Source organism: Urocampus carinirostris, chromosome 9 (genome assembly GCF_059441175.1).
Source record: "Urocampus carinirostris isolate Australia breed hairy pipefish chromosome 9, RoL_Ucar_1.0, whole genome shotgun sequence".
In the NCBI taxonomy this organism is placed as follows: domain Eukaryota; kingdom Metazoa; phylum Chordata; class Actinopteri; order Syngnathiformes; family Syngnathidae; genus Urocampus; species Urocampus carinirostris.
In genome coordinates, this window is record NC_142357.1 from 42,108,430 (window position 1) to 42,128,547 (window position 20,118).

The window sequence follows — 20,118 nt, forward strand, 5'->3', positions numbered from 1 at the left end:
TATGTAAGTGAAGTAGTCAAGTCAAGTCATTTTATTCGTTTAGCCCTTAATCACAGAGTCTCAAAGGGCTGCACAGACCATAGATTATTGCAAACTACAGACTTTTATCACACCATCCCCTGATCTAAAACCTACATGAGGGCAAGGAAAAACTCAAAAACCTCAGTAAAGTCATGTTTTTTCTGACGCCCATAATCACAAGGAGTCTTAATGGGCTGTACAGACTATTACAGACTCTTATGACACCATCCCCTGATCGAAGACCTACATGAGGGCAAGGAAAAACTCAAAAACCTCAGTCAAGTCAAGTCCTGTTGATTTTTTTGGCCCCTAATCACAAGTAGTCTCATAGGGCTGCACAGACTACAGACTATTATGACACCATCCCCTGATCTAAAACCTACATGAGGGCAAGGGAAAACTCAAAACCTCAGCATAAGTCAAGTCCTGTTTATTTGTGACGCCCTTAATCATAAAGAGTCTCAAAGGGCTGCACAGACCACAGATTATTGCAAACCACAGACTATTGTGAACCCATCCCCTGATCTAAAACCTACATGAGGGCAAGGAACAGCTCAAAAACCTCAACATGAGGAAAATGAAGAAACCTTGAGAAGGGAGATGTGGTATAGTGGGCAAAAGGGGGTCTGAAAAAAAAAACCACTCCACACACTGTAAAGTGAAAACCTTTAAGTCAGGTGTGAACGATGTCCCCTTTTTGTTCCTGCAGGCACTCGGGCGCTCAATGCATCACATGCTCCTACAAGGCCACCTCCGGGCTCCTGTACCCCCTGGAGAGGGGCTTCATCTACGTGCACAAGCCCCCCGTGCACCTTCGCTTTGAGGAGATCTCCTGCGTCAACTTCGCCAGAGGCACCACCACCACGCGCTCCTTCGATTTCGAGATCGAGACCAAGCAGGGCAATCAGTACACCTTCAGCAGCATTGAGAGGTCACACACACTGTCCCTTTATGAGCGTTGGCGATGCATAAAAATAATTTCTTTCCAGATTTTGAAGAAACAATAACAGATATTTTGTTTTTTTAATTAAACGTGTGCTTTTTTTCTGCCAATAAAGTCCTGTTTCTAGGGGACTGACCCTGATAACCATAACTTTTTAACACATTCATTTCAACTGCATGCCATATATTTAGAAGAAACATTTTTTTTAAATTCATAATATTAAAAACTCGCCTTCTGAGAATACATATTTTTGTATATTTTTTGTTATATTTTGAAGTAAAAAAAAACAATTGTTTATACGAATGTCCGATAAAATCCTACATCTAGGGAACGAAGACCAATATATATATATATATATATATATATGTTAAAATAATGTCAGTAGAATAATGGTTAGATATAAAATGGACAATTACTGACTACTTAAATTGGGTAGGAGTTGAAAAATATACATGAAAGGGCAAGTTCTATAAAGACTTAGACTAAAAAACACAAATAAACACACGCTCAAACACAAATATTTAAAAAAAAAAAACAGCAATGTTGCTATGGGAAATGCTCACGGATCATATACAGGAGGGGTGTCAGGCTCCTTTTCACCAAGGGCCACATCAGCGTAATGAAATGATATATATTCTTATGAAGAACATAAACGCTAAGAATGGGCTTAAAGTCCTGAACCATGCTACTGAGCGAGCTCTCCATTGCCTCACGCTCATTACAAAAAGGAGAGAGGAGACACAACCAAGTTGTGCTAATACATCTGCAGAAAATCTAAATATATTATAAAGAGGAATATAAATGGTTTGAATCAATTAAGATACCTGAGCCTTGCAACTGATAATGGTTATGCTCTCCAGTGCCGCACGTATATTATAGAAGGTAGAGAGGAGACACAACCAAGTTGTGCTACTACATCTGCAGAAAATTTGAATATATTCAAATGAGGAACATAAATGCTTTGAATCAATTGAGACACCTGAGCCCTGCAACTAATAATGGTTATGCTCTCCAATGCCTCACCTGTATTATAAGGAGGTAGAGAGGAGACGCGACCAAGTTGTGCTACTGCATCTGTAGAAGATCTAAATATATTATATAGAGGAATATAAATGCTTTGAATCAATTAAGACGCCTGAGCCGTGCAACTAATAATGGTTATGCTCTCCAGTGCCTCACGTATATTATAAGGAGGTAGTGAGGAGACACAACCAAGTTGTGCTACTACATTTGTAGAAAATCGGAATATATTATAAAGAGGAACATTAATGCTTTGAATCAATTAAGACACCTGAGCCGTGCAACTAATAATGGTTATGCTCTCCAGTGCCTCACGTATATTATAAGGAGGTTGTGAGGAGACACAACCAAGTTGTGCTTCTACATCTGTAGAAAATCTAAATATATAGAGGAATATAAATGCTTTCAATCAATATATATTCAAATGAGAAACATAAATGATTTTTAATCAATTAAGACACCTGAGCCGTGCAACTAATAATGGTTATGCTCTCCAATGCCTCGCGTATATTATAAGGAGGAAGAGAGAAGCGACACGACCAAGCTGTGCTAATACATCTGTAGAAAATCTAAATATATAGAGGAATATAAATGCTTTGAATCAATTAAGACACCTGAGCCATGCAACTAATAATGGTTATGCTCTCCAATGCCTCACGTATATTATAAGGAGGTAGTGAGGGGACACAACCAAGTTTTGCTACTACATCTGTAGATAATCTGAAGATATCTTCCTCCTCTTCCTGCAGGGAGGAATACGGAAAACTCTTTGACTTTGTCAACGCCAAGAAGCTGAACATCAAGAACCGAGGTTTCAAAGAGGTAACGCCGTTATCCCCCTCTCTCTCTCGGCCATTTTTGTACCTATTTCAGCCATCCTTCCTAATTGTGCCCCCTTCCTTCTCCTCATACTATTGTAGAAGAAGGTGCGTATGTGCGTCTCCCGGTTGCATGGCGTGTCCCCCAATAATGGAAAACTCGTTGAGGTTTTGCTCGGGTTTGATGTGGACTTGGTTTTGGATCGGGAGCTTTTCAGGGAATGGTTTTCTGCTAATGTTTGTCCCTGGACCGGTGTTAATTGTGTTTGTTTGTTGCATTGTGCGGATTTGTGGCCTCTTTTGGTCCCGGGGGGCTGGTGGTACTAACACATGGACAAATGTTCCTGTTACAAAAACACTGAAAAAATGGCAGAAACATGTTCCTGGTTATCCATCCATCTATCCATTATCTGCGCCACTTATCCTCAGTAGGGCCGCGGGGGCGCTGGAGCCCATCCCAGCTATCTTCGTGCAGGAGGCAGGGGACACAGGGACAGACAACACACTCGCTCCTTCACACCTAGGGACGATTCGGACCGGACAATGAACCTAACATGCATGTTTTTGGAATGTGGGAGGAAACCGGACTGCCCGGAGCAAACCCACGCAAGCGCGGGGAGAACATGCAAACTCCACACAGGCGGTTTGATCTCACGACCTCAGAACTGTGCTGCACACGTACTAACCACTGCACCGCCGCGCTGCCCTGTTCCTGGTTATGAAATACAGTATTTTAAATTGTTTTTCTAGTAAAATGAAGAAAAAAAACATAGTAGGTTAAGCTCATTTTAAGATTTTTTTTCTTATTTTGATGGAAAATTTCTTAAAATGAACAATATTATCTACTATCTGCATGATAAGACAATTATGCTTATTTTTTAGTTTTTTTTTCCTATAGATAAAATACTTAAAAATGAGAACGATTTTACGCAAAATGAGCAACATTTTCTGCGTAGTCAAAAAAATGCCTATTTTTAGAGTAATTTCCTAGTGTTACGATACGTTTACAATTTTTTCTAGTAAAAGTAGAAGCATTTTATCAAACTGATGGGTGTTTTTTCTAATTTTATGATTTTCTCATCCTCTTAACAGTGTTCATTTAAAACATTTTTCAACCTACTAAGCTTAGTGAGACAATTTTTTTTATCTTAAGGCTTATTTTTTTCTGTTTGAAAAACGAGATCAAATATCTTAAAATGAGAAAGACTTGACTTCAAATGAGCATATTCTCTGCAAAAACGATAACAGCAATTCCCATTGTCAAATAATTTTGCTTGAGTAATTTCCTCATTTTAAGATATTTTAACACACTTTTGAGCAAAAGTAGTAAAAATGGATGCATTAAATAAAATAATCTTATCTAGCAGTAGTAGTTTTCTTATTTTAAGTACCGTATTTTCCGCACTATAGGGCGCACCGGGTTATAGGGCGCACCCCCAAAAAATAGTTTTTGGTCCTATATTTTCCATACATAAGGCGCACCGGATTATAAGGCGCTACAGTGGGAACGTAGACAAAACAGTTAGATAGTGCAGTCCAACTCATTACCCCCTTAACATTCCCAAAGCTTTCAAAGAAGCAAATACGTGTCTCAGACATGTACGGAAACAGTGTCTATACGATGTCACTCAAATGCATTGTTCCAAATATCATTCGGAAGGTTCAAGTCTTGGGATTCAAGAAATGCCAACCATTTCTTAGTTTCCATTTTATCTTTTGCTGGCAACTGTGTGGACAGCAAAGTAAGAATTTTATTGTGCAGGGAAACGGGGTTCTTTACTGTGCATATGACAATAAACACTTTGAATTGAATTTAGTTTAAAAATAGACTCATCACAGAAACATCAAGATCGTTCTAAAACGAGATACCGGGAAAATATAAATCCGCATAGCTCACCTAAGTTCTCTTGCAGCCATCACATTCAATAATGATACATAACCATGGTCTTCTTACAACCGTGAGTGTAGTCAATCCAGGAGAGTCAAATATTTACAAATACAGAATAGTAAAAAATGTTTTCTCTTTGCCGTAGTGCAACCCAACGTGTGATTCACATTCATCTTTTTCGGCCAATTGCAGGCTTTGTTTCGCCCCTTTAGCCTATGCGAGCCTGTAAATGATGATAAGGATCCGCCCCCTTTACCTTTCGAATAACTTTAGCCAATAGTGACAGATTCAAATGATGATTGACACATTGGTTAGGAAATGAAACGCCGGTATATAAATCCCAGCATACACCGCGGATTTCGGGGGAAAATCTAGTCTGTGGCTGCTTGCCTTAGTTGGAAGACTTTGCGACTTAATATCGATCCGTAATAAGGCTCACAGAATTATAAGGCGCATGGTCAGCTTTTGAAAAAAATACAGGCTTTTAGGTGCGCCTTATGGTGCGAAAAATACGGTATATTTCTAATCTAAACAGAAAATATTTTCAAAAATTGGCAAAATGATCGACCCAATGCTCGATCTTTTTGCTGATTTTCGTGATTTTAAAAATACAGTTGATTTATTGAAAATCGCCATCCTAAAATGAGAAAGATTTCACTTAAAATGAATCTTTTCTGCCAAATTTGCAGTTGTATAAAGCTGCCTTCTTATTCTGTAATTGGTTACTTTAATTGGGTTTTGTATTTTTAAGTCATTGTGGGTCACACTCAGAAAAAAAGTTGACTAATCAGTGAATTTCTGACCATGTATCTTGTGTTTTTTTTACAATTTTTGAGGGACTTTTTAGGAAATTTTCTACATTCAGGGGTCAAATAAAAACAAAATATTTTAATTTTGCATGATTTAACATTAGGCAAAAAAATGAAAGTTTGGTTGGGACACTTTTTCAAGACGACTTTCTGGCGGAGGGTTTTGTAATTATCCCAAAGACATTCGCCACACTAGCTGCTAAATTATTTTGTGTGAACCATTAAAGCACAGGTGTCAAAAAGACAGCCCGCGGGCCATATCAAGCCCGCTAAGGGATTGAATCTGGCCCGCGAGACAACACTCAGAGAAGCGCGAGAGAAAAACGAGCTGCAGGTTGAAATATGTCAACTTGATGTTGCCAAAGACAGGTGCCTCAAACAAAGACACTGTACTTGTATTTCTTTCTCTCTCTCTTTCTCTCTCTCTCTCTCTCTCTCTCTCTTCCTTTGTTGCTCTCTCTCTCTCTCTCTTTGTTGGTCTCTCTCTCTCTCTCTTCCTTTGTTGGTCTCTTTCTCTCTCTCTCTCTCTCTCTCTCTCTTCCTTTGTTGCTCTCTTTCTCTCTCCTCTCTCTCTCTCTCTTCCTTTGTTGCTCTCTCTCTCCTCTCTCTCTCTCTGTTGCTCTCTCTCTCTCTCGTTCTGTCTTTCTATTTATCTTTGGATTTCTTTCTTCCTCTCCCTTTCTTTTCCCCCTCTCACAACTTTTTATCTTTTTGTTTCTCACACTCTCTCCCTCTCTCTTTTTCTTTCTTTGTTCCGCCCTCCCTCTTTCTCTTGTTTATCTCTTTTTCTTTCTCCTTAATCTACTAGTCCGGCCCCCGACAGAATGTTCGTTCTATCGTGTGGCCCCCCGAGTTGAAATCAGTTTGACACCCCTGTGCTAGCGGCTAAAGAAAATCTAGCTATAAATAAAGGAGCTGCTGGTTATTAATCGGCTAGCGCCCCTGGTGGTGAAAACATGAGGTAAAATGGTGGCCAGGAACCGCCAAAATTGGAGACAATCTCTCGATTATCCCATAAATTTGTGATCTAATATTTTCGGTGACTACTTTCAGGGCATGAAGGGCAAAACCGACGAGTACAGCGACTCGGACGAAGACAAACACGACGCCTATCTGGAGCGAATGAAGGCGGAGGGCAAAATCCGAGAGGAGGGCAACGACAGCGACGATTCGGAAAGTGGCAGCGGTGAGTTCATCGGAATCCGCGTCAGCGTTATTATTGTATCGCTACGGCAAAATCATGGTTTCTTTTTTCTTCACGCTGAGGTTTTGAATTTTTCCTTGCCCGCATGTTGGTTTAAGATCAGGGGATGGTGTGATTGGAATCCCGTGCAGTCCTTTGAGACATTTTTGTGATTAAGGGCGTCATAAATACATTTCACTTGACTCCAGTTGGCAAACCATACAATGTAAAGACTAATACCATGGAAAAATGAAAAGTATTCATCTTTAGAACAAAAACGATACACTCAATAGATGTCTAGATGGATAGATAGATGTCTAGAAAGATAGATGTCTAGATGGATGTCTAGATAGATGGATAGATGTCTAGATAGATAGATGTCTAGATAGATGGATGTCTAGATAGATGTCTAGATAGATAGATAGATGGATGTCTAGATAGATGGATGTCTAAATAGATGTCTAGAAAGATAGATAGATAGATAAATGTCAAGATAGATGGATGTCTAGATAGATGTCTAGATAGATGCATGTCTAGATAGATGGATGTCTAGATGGATGTCTAGATAGATAGATGTCTAGATGGATGTCTAGATAGATGTCTAGATAGATGTCTAGATAGATAGATAGATGTCTAGATAGATAGATAGATGGATGGCTAGATAAATGTCAAGATAGATGGATGTCTAGATAGATGGATGTCTAGATAGATGTCTAGATAGATAGATGTCTAGGTAGATGTCTAGAAAGTAAGATAGATAGATAGATGGCTAGATAGATAGATGGATGGCTAGATAAATGTCAAGATAGATGGATGTCTAGATAGATGGATGTCTAGATAGATGTCTAGATAGATAGATAGATAGATAGATGGGTAGATGCATGTCTAGATAGATGCATGTCTAGATAGATGGATGTCTAGATGGATGTCTAGATAGATGTCTAGATAGATAGATGTCTAGATGGATGTCTAGATAGATGTCTAGATAGATAGATGTCTAGATAGATAGATAGATAGATGTCTAGATAGATAGATGGATGGCTAGATAAATGTCTAGATGGATGTCTAGATAGATGGATGCCTAGATAGATGTCTAGATAGATGGATGGCTGGATAGATAAATAGATGGATGGCTAGATAGATGTCTAGATAGATGGATGTCTAGATAGATGTCTAGATAGATAGATAGATGGCTAGATAGATGTCTAGATAAATGTCTAGAAAGTAAGATAGATAGATAGATGGCTAGATAGATGGGTAGATGCATGTCTAGATAGATGCATGTCTAGATGGATGTCTAAATAGATAGATAGATGGCTAGATAAATGTCAAGATAGATGGATGTCTAGATAGATGGATGTCTAGATGGATGTCTAGATAGCTAGATGTCTATATAGATAGATGTCTAGAGAGATAGATGGATAGATATTTTATTCATCCCCGTAGGGAAATTCACACTTCCAGCATTATCCGTGTGTTGAAAAATAAAATGAATAAAATAAAGATATAGAATAAAAAAAATACCCAATATAACGTTTTGCTACAGAGTATTTAAATAGTGCTACGGAAAATACACACTGCCATAAAAATAGGGTAACATGCAAATGTGGGGGTGGGGTTTCATGTGGGCTTTTACTCCCCCGGGTGGAGTTAAAGAGCCTCGTGGCATGAGGAAGAAATGATCTCCTCAGTCAACAATTTTGAACAATATTTTCAATATGAAGTCAAAGTGTTAAAAAAAAAAAGGGTACAATGTAAAAAAACATCTAACTGAAAACAAAATACGTATTTTACAGAAACATTCAACGTCTATAGTAAAATCTATACACACTGATATTTTTCTTGATTCAAGCAATGTTAAACTCGTCACAATTTTCTTTTTCTTGGAAAAAAAAAGATAAACAATATTTGAAATAGAGTAAATTGAGCAATAACCACGACGTCATAATCTGATCATTATATCTTTTTGCAACCAATCCTGAAAAGATGAATATGTGTCTGTCATTTAATACGTGAGCTTCTTGCGCCCTCCAGTGGACAACATTGGCAACTGCATTTTGTGTCGTGAGCTCCAGGGCCAGATACTGCCTTACATGAACCGTATTTTTCTTTTTCTTTGTTCAGACGAGTCTTTCAACCCCGGCGAGGAAGATGACGACATTGCAGAGGAGTAAGGAAACATGCATTCATAATCCCTACCGATGTTAACGAAGGGTCTTTATTGTCATTACACGATAGAATAACATACCAGTCAACCTCCAGGGCTCCATGCCCTTACAAATTTTGCATTTTCCCTTACAAAATACAAAATAATCTTAATCTCGACATGAATGAGGTTTATTATCAAAAAAGTTCAAAAATGAAGTCGCTTGGACGTTCGCTGTAGTAGGAAAAAAATACATGCAAATATAGTTAAGTAGAATAATACATTTTCTTATTCAAATTATTCATTCATTTTCTGTATTCAATTATTGTTGGTAATATACTGATTGAAGGGATCACCACAAACCTGTCTTTTTTTCATTTTCTCCTTTTTTACTTCCTTTTTTTCTTAACTTATTTATAGAACATCATCATTCATAATGTAATGCATCAAAGCAAGTGAGCCGTTGGAGAGCCGGCTCTCTTGAATGAGTTGAGCCGAAAAAGCCGGTTCTCTAAAAAGAGACGGACTTCCTTTCACTACATCAAACCGCTCGCTTCGTTTGCGACGAAAAAAAAACGATACTGAGATAGAGGCTACCGCGGCGAACTCGTTTGACTTGATTGATTTGATGTTTCGTGATAGTTGGCGTATATTGGATGGTACCCATCATTGACAAATTTGCATTCTTCCGTACAGATTTTCGTGTACGTTGTACACGTCTTAAAATGCATGATAAACGTACTTTATACGGAAAAAATGTACAGGTTCACAGGTATGGAATAAAGAAATTGGAGTTCTTCTCCTTTCAGCGCAAGTAGATAGATACTTTATTCATCCGGGTAGGAAAATTCACACTTCCAGCAGTATCCTTGTGTTGAAAATAAAACAATAATAAAGTAAAAGGAATATAATACATAAATACCCAATGTAACGTGTTGACATAGAGTATTTGAATAGTGCTACTTAAAATACACATTGTCATAAAAATAGGGTAATATGTAATGTGGGGGTGTGGTTCAATGTGGGCTTTTACTCCCCCGGGTGGAGTTCAAGAGCCTCATGGCATGAGGAAGAAATGATCTCCACTGTCTGTCTGCGGAACAAGACTGTGACAGCAGTCCGTCGCTGAAGCTGCTCTTCCGTTTGGAGATGATGAAGTAAAAGTAAAACAAATGAAAACGATGATTTTGCGGGCAGGTACGACAGCAAAGCCTCGGCCAGCGACAGCAGCGAAGACGGCGAAGGCAGCGAGGAAGAGAGTCCCAAGAAAAAGCAAAAAGTGGCCAAGCCCAAAGTGCACAAAGAGAAAAAAGAAAGGAAGCCACGTAAAGAGGTGAGAACATCGTTTGAACATAAATTGATGAATGAAAGTCAATATGGTTTTAGAGCGAACAGATCAGCAACAATGGCTATTATTGATGCAGTAGAAGAAATCACCCATAGCATAGAAAAGAAGAAATAAGCAGTCGGGGTAACATTTGATACCATTAATCATAATATACTATTAAAAAAACTGGGAAGATATGGCATCAGGGGCGTGGCTTTGCAATGGATTCAAAGTTATTTGACGGGGAGGAAGCAATATGTAAAAATGGGAGAGTTGTCATCTGAATACTTTGACATATGTTGTGGAGTACCACAGGGTTCTATCCTGGGTCCAAAGTTATTTCATTTATATATTAATGATATTTTTAATGTTTCAAAACTATTAAAATTAGTAATATTTGCAGACGACACTAACATTTTCTATTCAAATGATAACTATATTAATTTTGTAACCTGTATTCATTGTGAATTAATTAACCTAAAAGTATGGATGGATGTCAATACATTATTTTGAAATTTAAATATAACCAAAGTAATATTCTTTGGTAATCGGTAAAAGTAAAAATGGATGGTGCTGCAATAGACGCTGTATCAGAAATTAATTTTTTAGGGGTCATAATAGACAATAAATTAAGCTGGAAAACACACATCAGACACATACAAACTCATGTACCAAAAAGCATTTCTATAATTAATAAAGCCAAATTCATTTTAAACTATAATGCATTGTATTTAATAAATTCAATATGGCGGCGCCCCTGTTCGGCTGCGGCTACATCGGCTTACTACAGTTTTTTACACTTCGGCCATAAGACCCAGTCTTCGACTCAGTTTTGACGGCTGAGCTGCAGATTAATATACGATCGCAGTTTTTTTGCTGGATATGCGATCATCCAGACATCAAGCGCTCGGTGCTACGACCACTCGGGAGTGTTTATTAGCCACGGACTGCTACGTCAACAAGACCCAGCGGCCTACAAAGCAGCGAAGCAAAGTGGCAAGACGAGGAAGCGAGGTTGTCAGGCCGGGCTGACAGCTAGGCTAAAGGCTAAACCCTTCAAAACGCCTCTCCCATCCATTTTCCTCTCCAACGTTCGCTCTCTGGACAATAAACTGGACCATTTCACAACTGGAAGTGGCATCGAACCGCGAGATGACGAACTGCTGCGCTAAAATTCTGACGAAGACACGGTTAATCTTATCTATCCCGGCTGACGCTGAAGGAAACCGTGCAGGTCAGATGTATCGACATTTTGTTCTGTATACACGTGTACACGAATGACAATAAAGTAGATCTGAATCTGATATTGTACTCTAGTTCTGCCATAATTAACATATTGTGCAGAAGTCTGGGGCAATCATTCCAAAAGTTGACTCCAGCCCCTTTTTATCCTCCAAAAAACGTGCAATGAGAACCATACACAGGGGAGGATATCCAGATCATACTCATATTTTATTCCTGCAGTCATAATTATTAAAATGAGATGATTTAGTTAACTTTTTCACTGCACAACTGCTATTTAAGGTCAACAAAAACAGTGCCAGAAAATATCCATAAATTATTCATTCGAAAAGAGGGAAATTATAACTTAAGGGGCTGTGGTGAATTCCTAATCCCGAAGGTGAGAACCACCAGGAAAAGTATGTGTGTGTCTGTGTCAAACTTTGGAATAATTTACAAGACCAGATCAAACGATGTCCAACTATTCACTTGTTCAAATTTAAATACAAAAAACATTCCTGGCAGAATAGGGTATGAGTGATACTAGAGATTGGGAATAGTGCGTCTAGAACTATGGTTAACTTTGTGTTATTGTTGCTATTGTTATATCAGGTACTGCAGTGTGCGTTGCAGGACCACCAGGTTCCGCAGTAGTCTAGTCCCCCTGGCCATTAGACTGTTAAATGGTCAATCTAACATATAGTTAACCTAAATCTAAACGGCTGCTAATCTGACTTTTTGCACTACTGGCAGTTCTTTATAGCTTGCCACTCCTTGCACATTTGCTCTCTGCACTATTGTACTTACAGCGTTATTGTTACAGTGTTAATGTTACTGTTTACCTGACTTGTTATCCTGACTGCCCATTTTGCACATCTGGTTAGCTACTCCTCTTGCACTATCGGCACTATGGTAAAATACTATACGTAGCCATAATACAATACAACTTTTATTTATATCTGTACATTCGAGGAAACTGTGCGGGTCAGATGTATCGACATTTCGTTCTGTATACACGTGTACTAGAATGACAATAAAGTAGATCTGAATCTGAATCATAACTTGTTATTATTAATACTATTACAATTGTTATATAATTGGTGTGTTTAATAGGGAAGATGAAGGGGTAGGAAAAACAAGCAACTGCTTCTCACTACCCCTTTTCAAACATATTATGTAACATTATTTTGTTGTTGAGTTATTGTTTTTGTTCCGTTTTTATTTTCATGTTCGAATAAAGTTTTCATTCGTTTTCATTCAGAGGCGGGACCTCGCAAATCACGCAGCGTTTCTAAGTCCTTTCTACGGTTTCTGCAGAAAAAACAGAAAGACAAAGGCGGCCCCAAGAGACCCATGAGCGCCTACATGCTGTGGCTCAACTCCAGCCGAGAGAAGATCAAGTCGGAGAACCCGGGAATCTCCGTCACCGAGATCTCCAAGAAAGCCGGAGAGATGTGGAGGCAGATCGATAAAGAGGAGAAACAGGTGAGCCGCCGCCTCTTTGACATTCCTGTTTTAGAAAAACTGGGGGAGGAAATGTATGCGATATGAATGACCATCAAAATTGTTTTTCCCCAAGTGAATGCGATCTGCTATTTTGTGAATGCAGTAGTCAATCGGTGTCTTTTTCTTTCTTAGGAATGGGAGGCGAAGGCCGCAGAAGCCAAGCGCCAATACGATATCGCCAAAAGCGAATACAAACAAAGCGGCGGCGGCGGCGATTCCTCTGTTTCCAAGAGGTGAGACCAATGTTCCCTGTCATTTTCCTTACGGGTCTGAGTGTTCACACAAAGTCGGTGAGCAACGCTTGAAACAACAGTGAGCAACGGCAATCCCAAGTGTGGCTACTAAGTCATTATCAAACATGTCCAAAACTTGACATCACCTTACATTTTGCCGAGTTTCCGGCAATGCAAAATGATTTTTCACTTTTGAAGGAATTGACTCATGTACGATTGCCTACAAACGTCATTTGTTTTTACAATTCTTTCACAAGATATCCATTTCTTTTTTTTCTGATATATTTTGTCGCATTATACTAAAATTTTTGGGGGCTTATTGAGTCGGTTGCACGATACACAACTGTATTTAATTACATTTTTGAGTGGAAGTACAATGTTGGCAACAAGATTCACTTGATATCATTGGAAATTATTTGAATGCAACACAAGCTTTTTCTTCTTTTTCCCTGTTTTTTAATTCCTTTAAAAAATCTCATTGTGTTTATTTTTTCCGAGCTACTACCTTTTTTCTTTTTTTTCTCTATTTACTTTTTTCCTTTGTTTCTTTCTTTTCTTTTTCCAATTTTCCATCTTTTTTTCTCTTCCTTTTGTTTCTTTTTTTTCTCAGCTTTTCACTACTTTTTCATGTTGGTATTTTTTTCTTTTTTGTTCTATTCCCCCCTTCCTTTAAGTCATTTTGTGCATAATTTCACATAATATTTGGTCGTGTAGGGATGAAAGAAGCAAAAACAACCCGAAGAGCCGTTTAGGACTCGAAAGAGCCGGTTCTTTTTAGTGAGCCGAGCCGAAGAAGCCGGTTCTCGAAAAACTCTACTGACTTTACTCCACTTCGTTCTACTTTGACCTTGACTTCCAAATACCGCATTTAGTACACAGCGTCAGGGGAACCCGTGTATTTTGACCTTCATGCACTGTAACTTTGACTTAATTTGCGTCTTAATTAGCAATTTGTAGCCCTGATTTTTGTGAGCTGGCTCGATTTTCTTGTGCGCGGAAAAGCTCCGGGCGGTGCGCAATTGCAGCTTAGAATGAAAATACCTCCGTCCTCCATTGACCTTGACTCGCCCTTCAGGGACAGCAAAAAGTCTCCCAAGAAGGAAGACAAGAAGCGAAAATCGTCGGGAGGAGACCGAGAACGCAGCGGCGGAGGAGGAAACGAGAGCTTCAAGAGCAAAGAGTTCATCGAGACCAGCGAGAGCTCCTCCGACTCGGACCACAAGAGCAAGAACAAGAAGAAGAAGAAAGAGAAGAAGGAGAAGAAGAAGGTAAGGAGGGCGGGGGCTTACTTAGATGATTCATTTTCCTGTCCCGGAAAGTGTCCGGCTCCTTCCTTGACCACACTTGAAGCAAATCAAAAGCCAATAAAGCTTTGAGTGGAATTCCGCCGCAATCGATTCAAGTTTCTCAGTAAGAACATAGGAATCCACAAGGTTCGCGCGGGCGCTCGAAATCCGGAAAACGCTTAAAATTTTATGTTGCGTTTTAATTCAAAGTTTTAGGCTCCCATTAATGCACAGGTGGCCCGCGGGCCAGATTAGGCCCGCTAAGGGATAGAATCCGGCCCGCGAGACTACACTCAGAGAAGCGCAAGAGAAAAACAAGCTGCAGGTTGAAAAATGTCAACTTGATGTTGCCAAAGCCAGGTGCCTCCAACAAAGACACTGTACTTGTATTGATTTCTCTCTCTCTCTCTCTTCCACCCCTTTTCTCCCACTCTCTGTCTCTTTCATTCTCTGTGTCTCAATTTTTCTCTTCCTTTGTTGCTCTTTGTCTCTTTCTCTCTGTGTCTTTTTAACTTATTTTGCTCCAACATCCTTTTTTCCTTTTCTCTTTCTCTCTTCATACCCTTCGCGCTTTCTTTTCTCTTTTCTCCCGTCTTTCTATTTCTCTTTGGATTCCTTTCTTCCTCTCCCTTTCTTTTCCCCTTTTCTCACGACTTTTTATCCTGTTTCTCTTTTTCTTTCTTTGTCTTGCCCTCTCTTCTTGTCCCTCCCTCTTTCTCTAATTTATTGACCTCTCTTTTCCTTTCTCTTTAATCTACTAGAAAAAAAAACGTTTTAATTCAGTTCAATTGTTTGTAATAAGTTATATAACTTTTTATTTTATAGGCACAAACGAAACAATGAACGTGACTTCTCTTGCCTTCGTGCTACAACAAAAACACTAAAAATGACCGCAAAAAAAGAAGCGACCCCAAAAACGAGTTAAATGACCTCAAAAACGACCAAAATGAGTATGAAAATATCTAAAAACAATATTCACCAACATCTCCCAAGAAAATGACCACTGAAAAAGTACCAAAATAAATACCCTAAGTCTGTACTGACAAATATAAAAAAAAGTGAAAAGTGTGGGGAATTTACCCAGAAAGCGATGAAAATACAACTAGAAAAAAATATGACCCAAAAACAACCCAAAAAACTCTGAAAAAGATCTAAAAACGAACCAAAAACAAAAAACAACTGAAGAATGACCTATAAACAAACAGTACCATGAAAATCAACCTAATAATGACCAAATTACCCAAAAAACAACTGTAAAATGCCAGAAACTCTCTCATCTCTCTCATCAGCTGCACCGCTTATCCTCAGTAGGGTCGCGGGGATGCTGGAGCCCATCCCAGCAATCATCGGGCAATGGGCAGGGGACACCCTGGACTGGTTGCCAGCCAATCGCAGGGCAAATGCCAGAAACTACCCTCAAAAAAAACATCGTATAATGACATTTGAAATATTTTGTGATTATGGGCTGAACAAATAAATTGGACTTGATTCGACTTAAAAATTCAAAATACCCCCCAAAAAAAAATTAAATGTCCAAATTTGAAACGTATGTAAAAAAAACTGAAGAAGCACTAAAAAGGTATAAAAGCTACATAAGGTACATATTACTCTACAGATCGTGAATGAACAAAAAACGGCTGCAAAATGACCCAAAAAAAAGACCCCCAAAAAGAACCTAAAAACAAAATTTGACCAACAAACGACAGAAAATGACCCAAAAAGAATGCTGGTAAGAAAAAACAGCTGAAAAATGACCCAAAAAACCCAACCTAAAAACCAAATTAGACCAACAAACGATAGAAAATTACCCAAAAAGAATGCTGGAGAAAAAAAGGCTGAAAAACGACCCAAAAAAGAACCTAAAAACCAAATTACACCAACAAATGACAGAAAATGAACCAAAAAGAATGCTGGAGAAAGAAAACAGCTGAAAAATGACCCAAAAGAGAATCTAAAAACCAAACTACACCACCAAATGACGGAAAATGAAACAAAAAGAATGCTGGAGAAAGAAAACGGCTGAAAAATGACCCAAAAGAGAACTTAATACCAAATTACACCAAAAAAGACAGAAAATGACCCAAAAAGAATGCTGGAGAAAGAAATAGCTGAAAAATGACCCAAAAATAACCTAAAAACCATATTACACCAACAAATGACAGAAAATGACCCAAAAAGAATGCTTGGGAAAAACAAAAAATAATGACCCCAAAAGGGCCATAAAACAAACCCAGAAAAATACTGGGGGAAAGACCCTATAAAACGCTCAAAAAAGACCCAGAAAAATGAACCCAGAAAAATGCAGGGAAGATGCCCCAAAAATGACTGAAAGTTGACCCAGCAAACAACTGATAAATGGCCCCAAAAATGGACCCCCCAAATAACATCCGAATAAAGGCCCCCATAAAAATCACTGAAAAATGACGTCATAAACCGAACCTGACAAACGACTGAAAAATTACTCAAAAAAGTACCTAAAAACCAGATTTCACCAACAAACGACAGAAAATGAACCAAAAAGAATGCTGGAGAAAAAAAAGCGCCTGAAAAATGACCCAAAATGAATGCTGGAGGAAAAAAACTGTGGAAAAATGACCCAAAGGACAACCTAAACCTCAAATTACACCAACAAATGACATAAATTGACCCAAAAAGAAAACTGGGGGGGAAAAAAACAAAAGGGCCAAAAAACAAACCCAGAAAAATGCTGGTGGAAAGACCCCATGAAACGCTCAAAAAAGACCCAGAAAAATGAACCCAAAATAACGCTTGAAAAGACACCATAAACGACTGAAAAATGAACCCAGCAAATGACTGAAAAATGCCCCCCCAAAAACGGACCCCCCCTCAAAAATATCAAAATAAAGCCCCCCCAAAAACACTGAAAATTTACGTCAAAAACAACCCGACAAACGACCGAAAAATGACCCAGACAAATGCCGGGGGAAAGACCCCACAAAACGCTCAAAAAAGACCCAGAAAAATACTAAGATGCCCCCAAAAACGACTGAACGTGGAACCGGCTAACGACTGATAAATGGCCCCAAAAACGGACCCCCCAAAAAAACATCCGAACAAAGGCCCCCCCCAAAAAACATCCGAATAAAGGCCCCCCCCCCCCAAATGACCACTGAAAAGACCTCAAAAACCGAACCCGACAAACGACCGAAAAATGACCAGAAAAATGAACCCAAAAATGAACCCAGAAAAATACTAAAATACCCCCAAAAACGACCGAAAGTTGACCAAGCAAACGACTGAAAAATGGCCCCAAAAACAGAACACCCCCACCCTCCCAAAAAAACACTGAAAAGACCTCAAAAACTGAACCCAACAAACGACTGAAAAATGACCCAGAAAAATGAACCCAGAAAAATACTATGATGCCCCCAAAAACGACTGAAAGTTGACCCGGCAAACGACTGATCAATGGCCCCAAAAACAGAGCACCCAAAAAAACATTTGAATAAAGCCCCCCCCAAAAAAACACTGAAAAGACCTCAAAAACCGAACCCGACAAACGACCGAAAAATGAACCCAGAAAAATTCTAAGATACCCCCAAAAACGACTGAAAGTTGACCCAGCAAACAACTGATAAATGGCCCCAAAAACGGACCCGCCCCTCCCCCCAAAAAAACGTCTGAATTAAGGCCCCCCAAAAAAACACTGAAAAGACCTCAAAAACAGAACCCGACAAACGACCGAAAAATGAACCCAGAAAAATACTAAGATGGCCCCAATAACGACTGAAAGTTGACCCAGAAAACGACTGATAAATGGCCCCAAAAACGGAGCACCCAAAACACATCTGAATAAAGCCCCCCCCCAAAAAAACACAGAAAAGACCTCAAAAACTGTACTTGACGAACGACCGAAAAATGACCCAGAAAAATGAACCCAGAAAAATACTAAAGTACCCCCCAAAACGATTGAAAGTTGACCCAGCAAACGACTGATAAAGGCCCCAAAAACGGACCCCCAAAAAAACATCCAAATAAAGCCCCCCCCAAAAAACACTGAAAAGACCTCAAAAACCGAACCCGACAAACGACCGAAAAATGAACCCAGAAAAATTCTAAGATACCCCCAAAAACGACTGAAAGTTGACCCAGCAAACGACTGATAAAGGCCCCTAAAACGCCCCCCCTCCCCCCAAAAAAATGTCTGAATTAAGGCCCCCCCAAAAAACCACTGGAAAGACCTCAAAAATTGAACCCGACAAACGACCGAAAAATGACACAGAAAAATACTAAGATGGCCCCAATAACGACTGAAAGTTGACCCAGAAAACGACTGATAAATGGCCCCAAAAACGGACCCCCCAAAACACATCTGAATAAAGCCCCCCCAAAAAAACACTGAAAAGACCTCAAAAAGTGAACTCGACAAACGACCGAAAAATGACCTAGAAAAACCTTAAAAAAATAAACAAAGTGGGAGTTTCTCTTTTGTTTTTGTGTTTTCGGACCGGCCCAACAAATCATCGTCAGCCCGCGGGCCACATCTTTAAAAGCACCTGATTTAATAAAGGGCCTTTCAAAGGACTTCCTGTTCGGGGGGGAAAGTGTCCGGTTCCTGGATTGACCACACTCCAAGCAAATCTAAAAGTCAATAAAGCCTTAAGTGGAATCCTTGCTCAATAAGACGATTGCCATCTATGCAGAAGATCAAGAATCCATGCTTCTTTTTCCCATCAAGGAATCTGAGGAAGAGGAGGAGGAGGAAGAGGAGGCGGCATCCACGCCGGCCAGCTCGGAAGAAGAATCCGATTAGACGCGGTTTCGTAAGTCGGGGATCTTTCCACAAACCAGATTTTTTTTTTTTTTTTTGTTTTCCTTATCGTAGTTTTGTAGCACTCGACGGTGCAGAGAAATGAGTTGCTGTATTTCTTCAATAAAAATTGTTTTTTTTTATAAAAGCGGAGGTGTTCGATACCGATTCCTTTCAAAAGTTAATACCAAATGTTGTGACCGCATAATGTCCGGTTCTTTTTTCACGGTTTCCTTTTCTAGCCATTTATATTAGCCACTTGGCTGCTGGCGATGACTGCGATATATTCTGAGCTGCTTTCTTTCAGTGTCTGTCTTCGTTCACAGCTTAGCCTTATGGTTGCTAAGTCTCAGGCATCTAGTGAGGACTTTTTTCCCCCAGTTTCCTCCTCTAGCCACTCATGGAAGCCTCTTGGCACCATGTGATAGTTCGCCGCGAGTTGCTTTGTCCTTCAGTTTCTCTGCGCACGCTGAATTCTGTGATTCGGTCATCTTTGACTACACCCTCCCACACAGTTTCCTCCTCTAGCCACTCATGTTGCCCACGTGGATGTAGATTATGCTCGCTGCTATTGTTTGTTGCTCCTGCTAGGTGTCATTCAATTTCCACAGCCGAGTTCTGTGTTTGTCATTAAAAATTTTCTGTTTCCTTCTCTAGCCACTCATGGAAGCCTCTTGGCTCCACGTGACAGTTCGCCGCAAGTTGCTTTGTCCCTTAGTTTCTCTGCACACTGATTTCCGTGATTCTCCTTGCATGCTGATTTCCGTGATTCGGTCATCTTTGACTTTTTCTCCCACAGTTTCCTCCTCTAGCCAGTCATGGAAGCCTCTTGGCTCCACGTGATAGTTCGCCGCAAGTTGCTTTGTCCATCTGTTTCTCTGTGATTCGGTCATCTTTGACTTTTTCCCCCACAGTTTCCTCCTCTAGCCACTCATGTTGGCCACAT

General features: G+C 39.6%; 1 protein-coding gene across 2 annotated transcripts in view; it reads left to right on the plus strand.

Annotated features, from left to right (window-relative positions):
- ssrp1a (structure specific recognition protein 1a) overlaps positions 1 to 19,320 on the plus strand; it is a 129,763-nt gene extending 110,443 nt beyond the window's left edge. Inside the window, exons 11-19 of one of the 2 annotated variants that reach the window (XM_088343936.1) lie at positions 731 to 952; positions 2,734 to 2,806; positions 6,553 to 6,685; positions 8,807 to 8,852; positions 10,026 to 10,161; positions 12,694 to 12,861; positions 13,015 to 13,115; positions 14,191 to 14,383; positions 19,101 to 19,320. In XM_088343936.1, the coding sequence (XP_088200062.1) occupies positions 731 to 952; positions 2,734 to 2,806; positions 6,553 to 6,685; positions 8,807 to 8,852; positions 10,026 to 10,161; positions 12,694 to 12,861; positions 13,015 to 13,115; positions 14,191 to 14,383; positions 19,101 to 19,175 (1,147 nt within the window). In that variant the 3' untranslated portion in view covers positions 19,176 to 19,320. The remainder of the gene's footprint in view (positions 1 to 730; positions 953 to 2,733; positions 2,807 to 6,552; positions 6,686 to 8,806; positions 8,853 to 10,025; positions 10,162 to 12,693; positions 12,862 to 13,014; positions 13,116 to 14,190; positions 14,384 to 19,100) is intronic. The other variant, XM_088343937.1, reaches the window with a different exon arrangement.
- Positions 19,321 to 20,118: the final 798 nt, after the last annotated feature.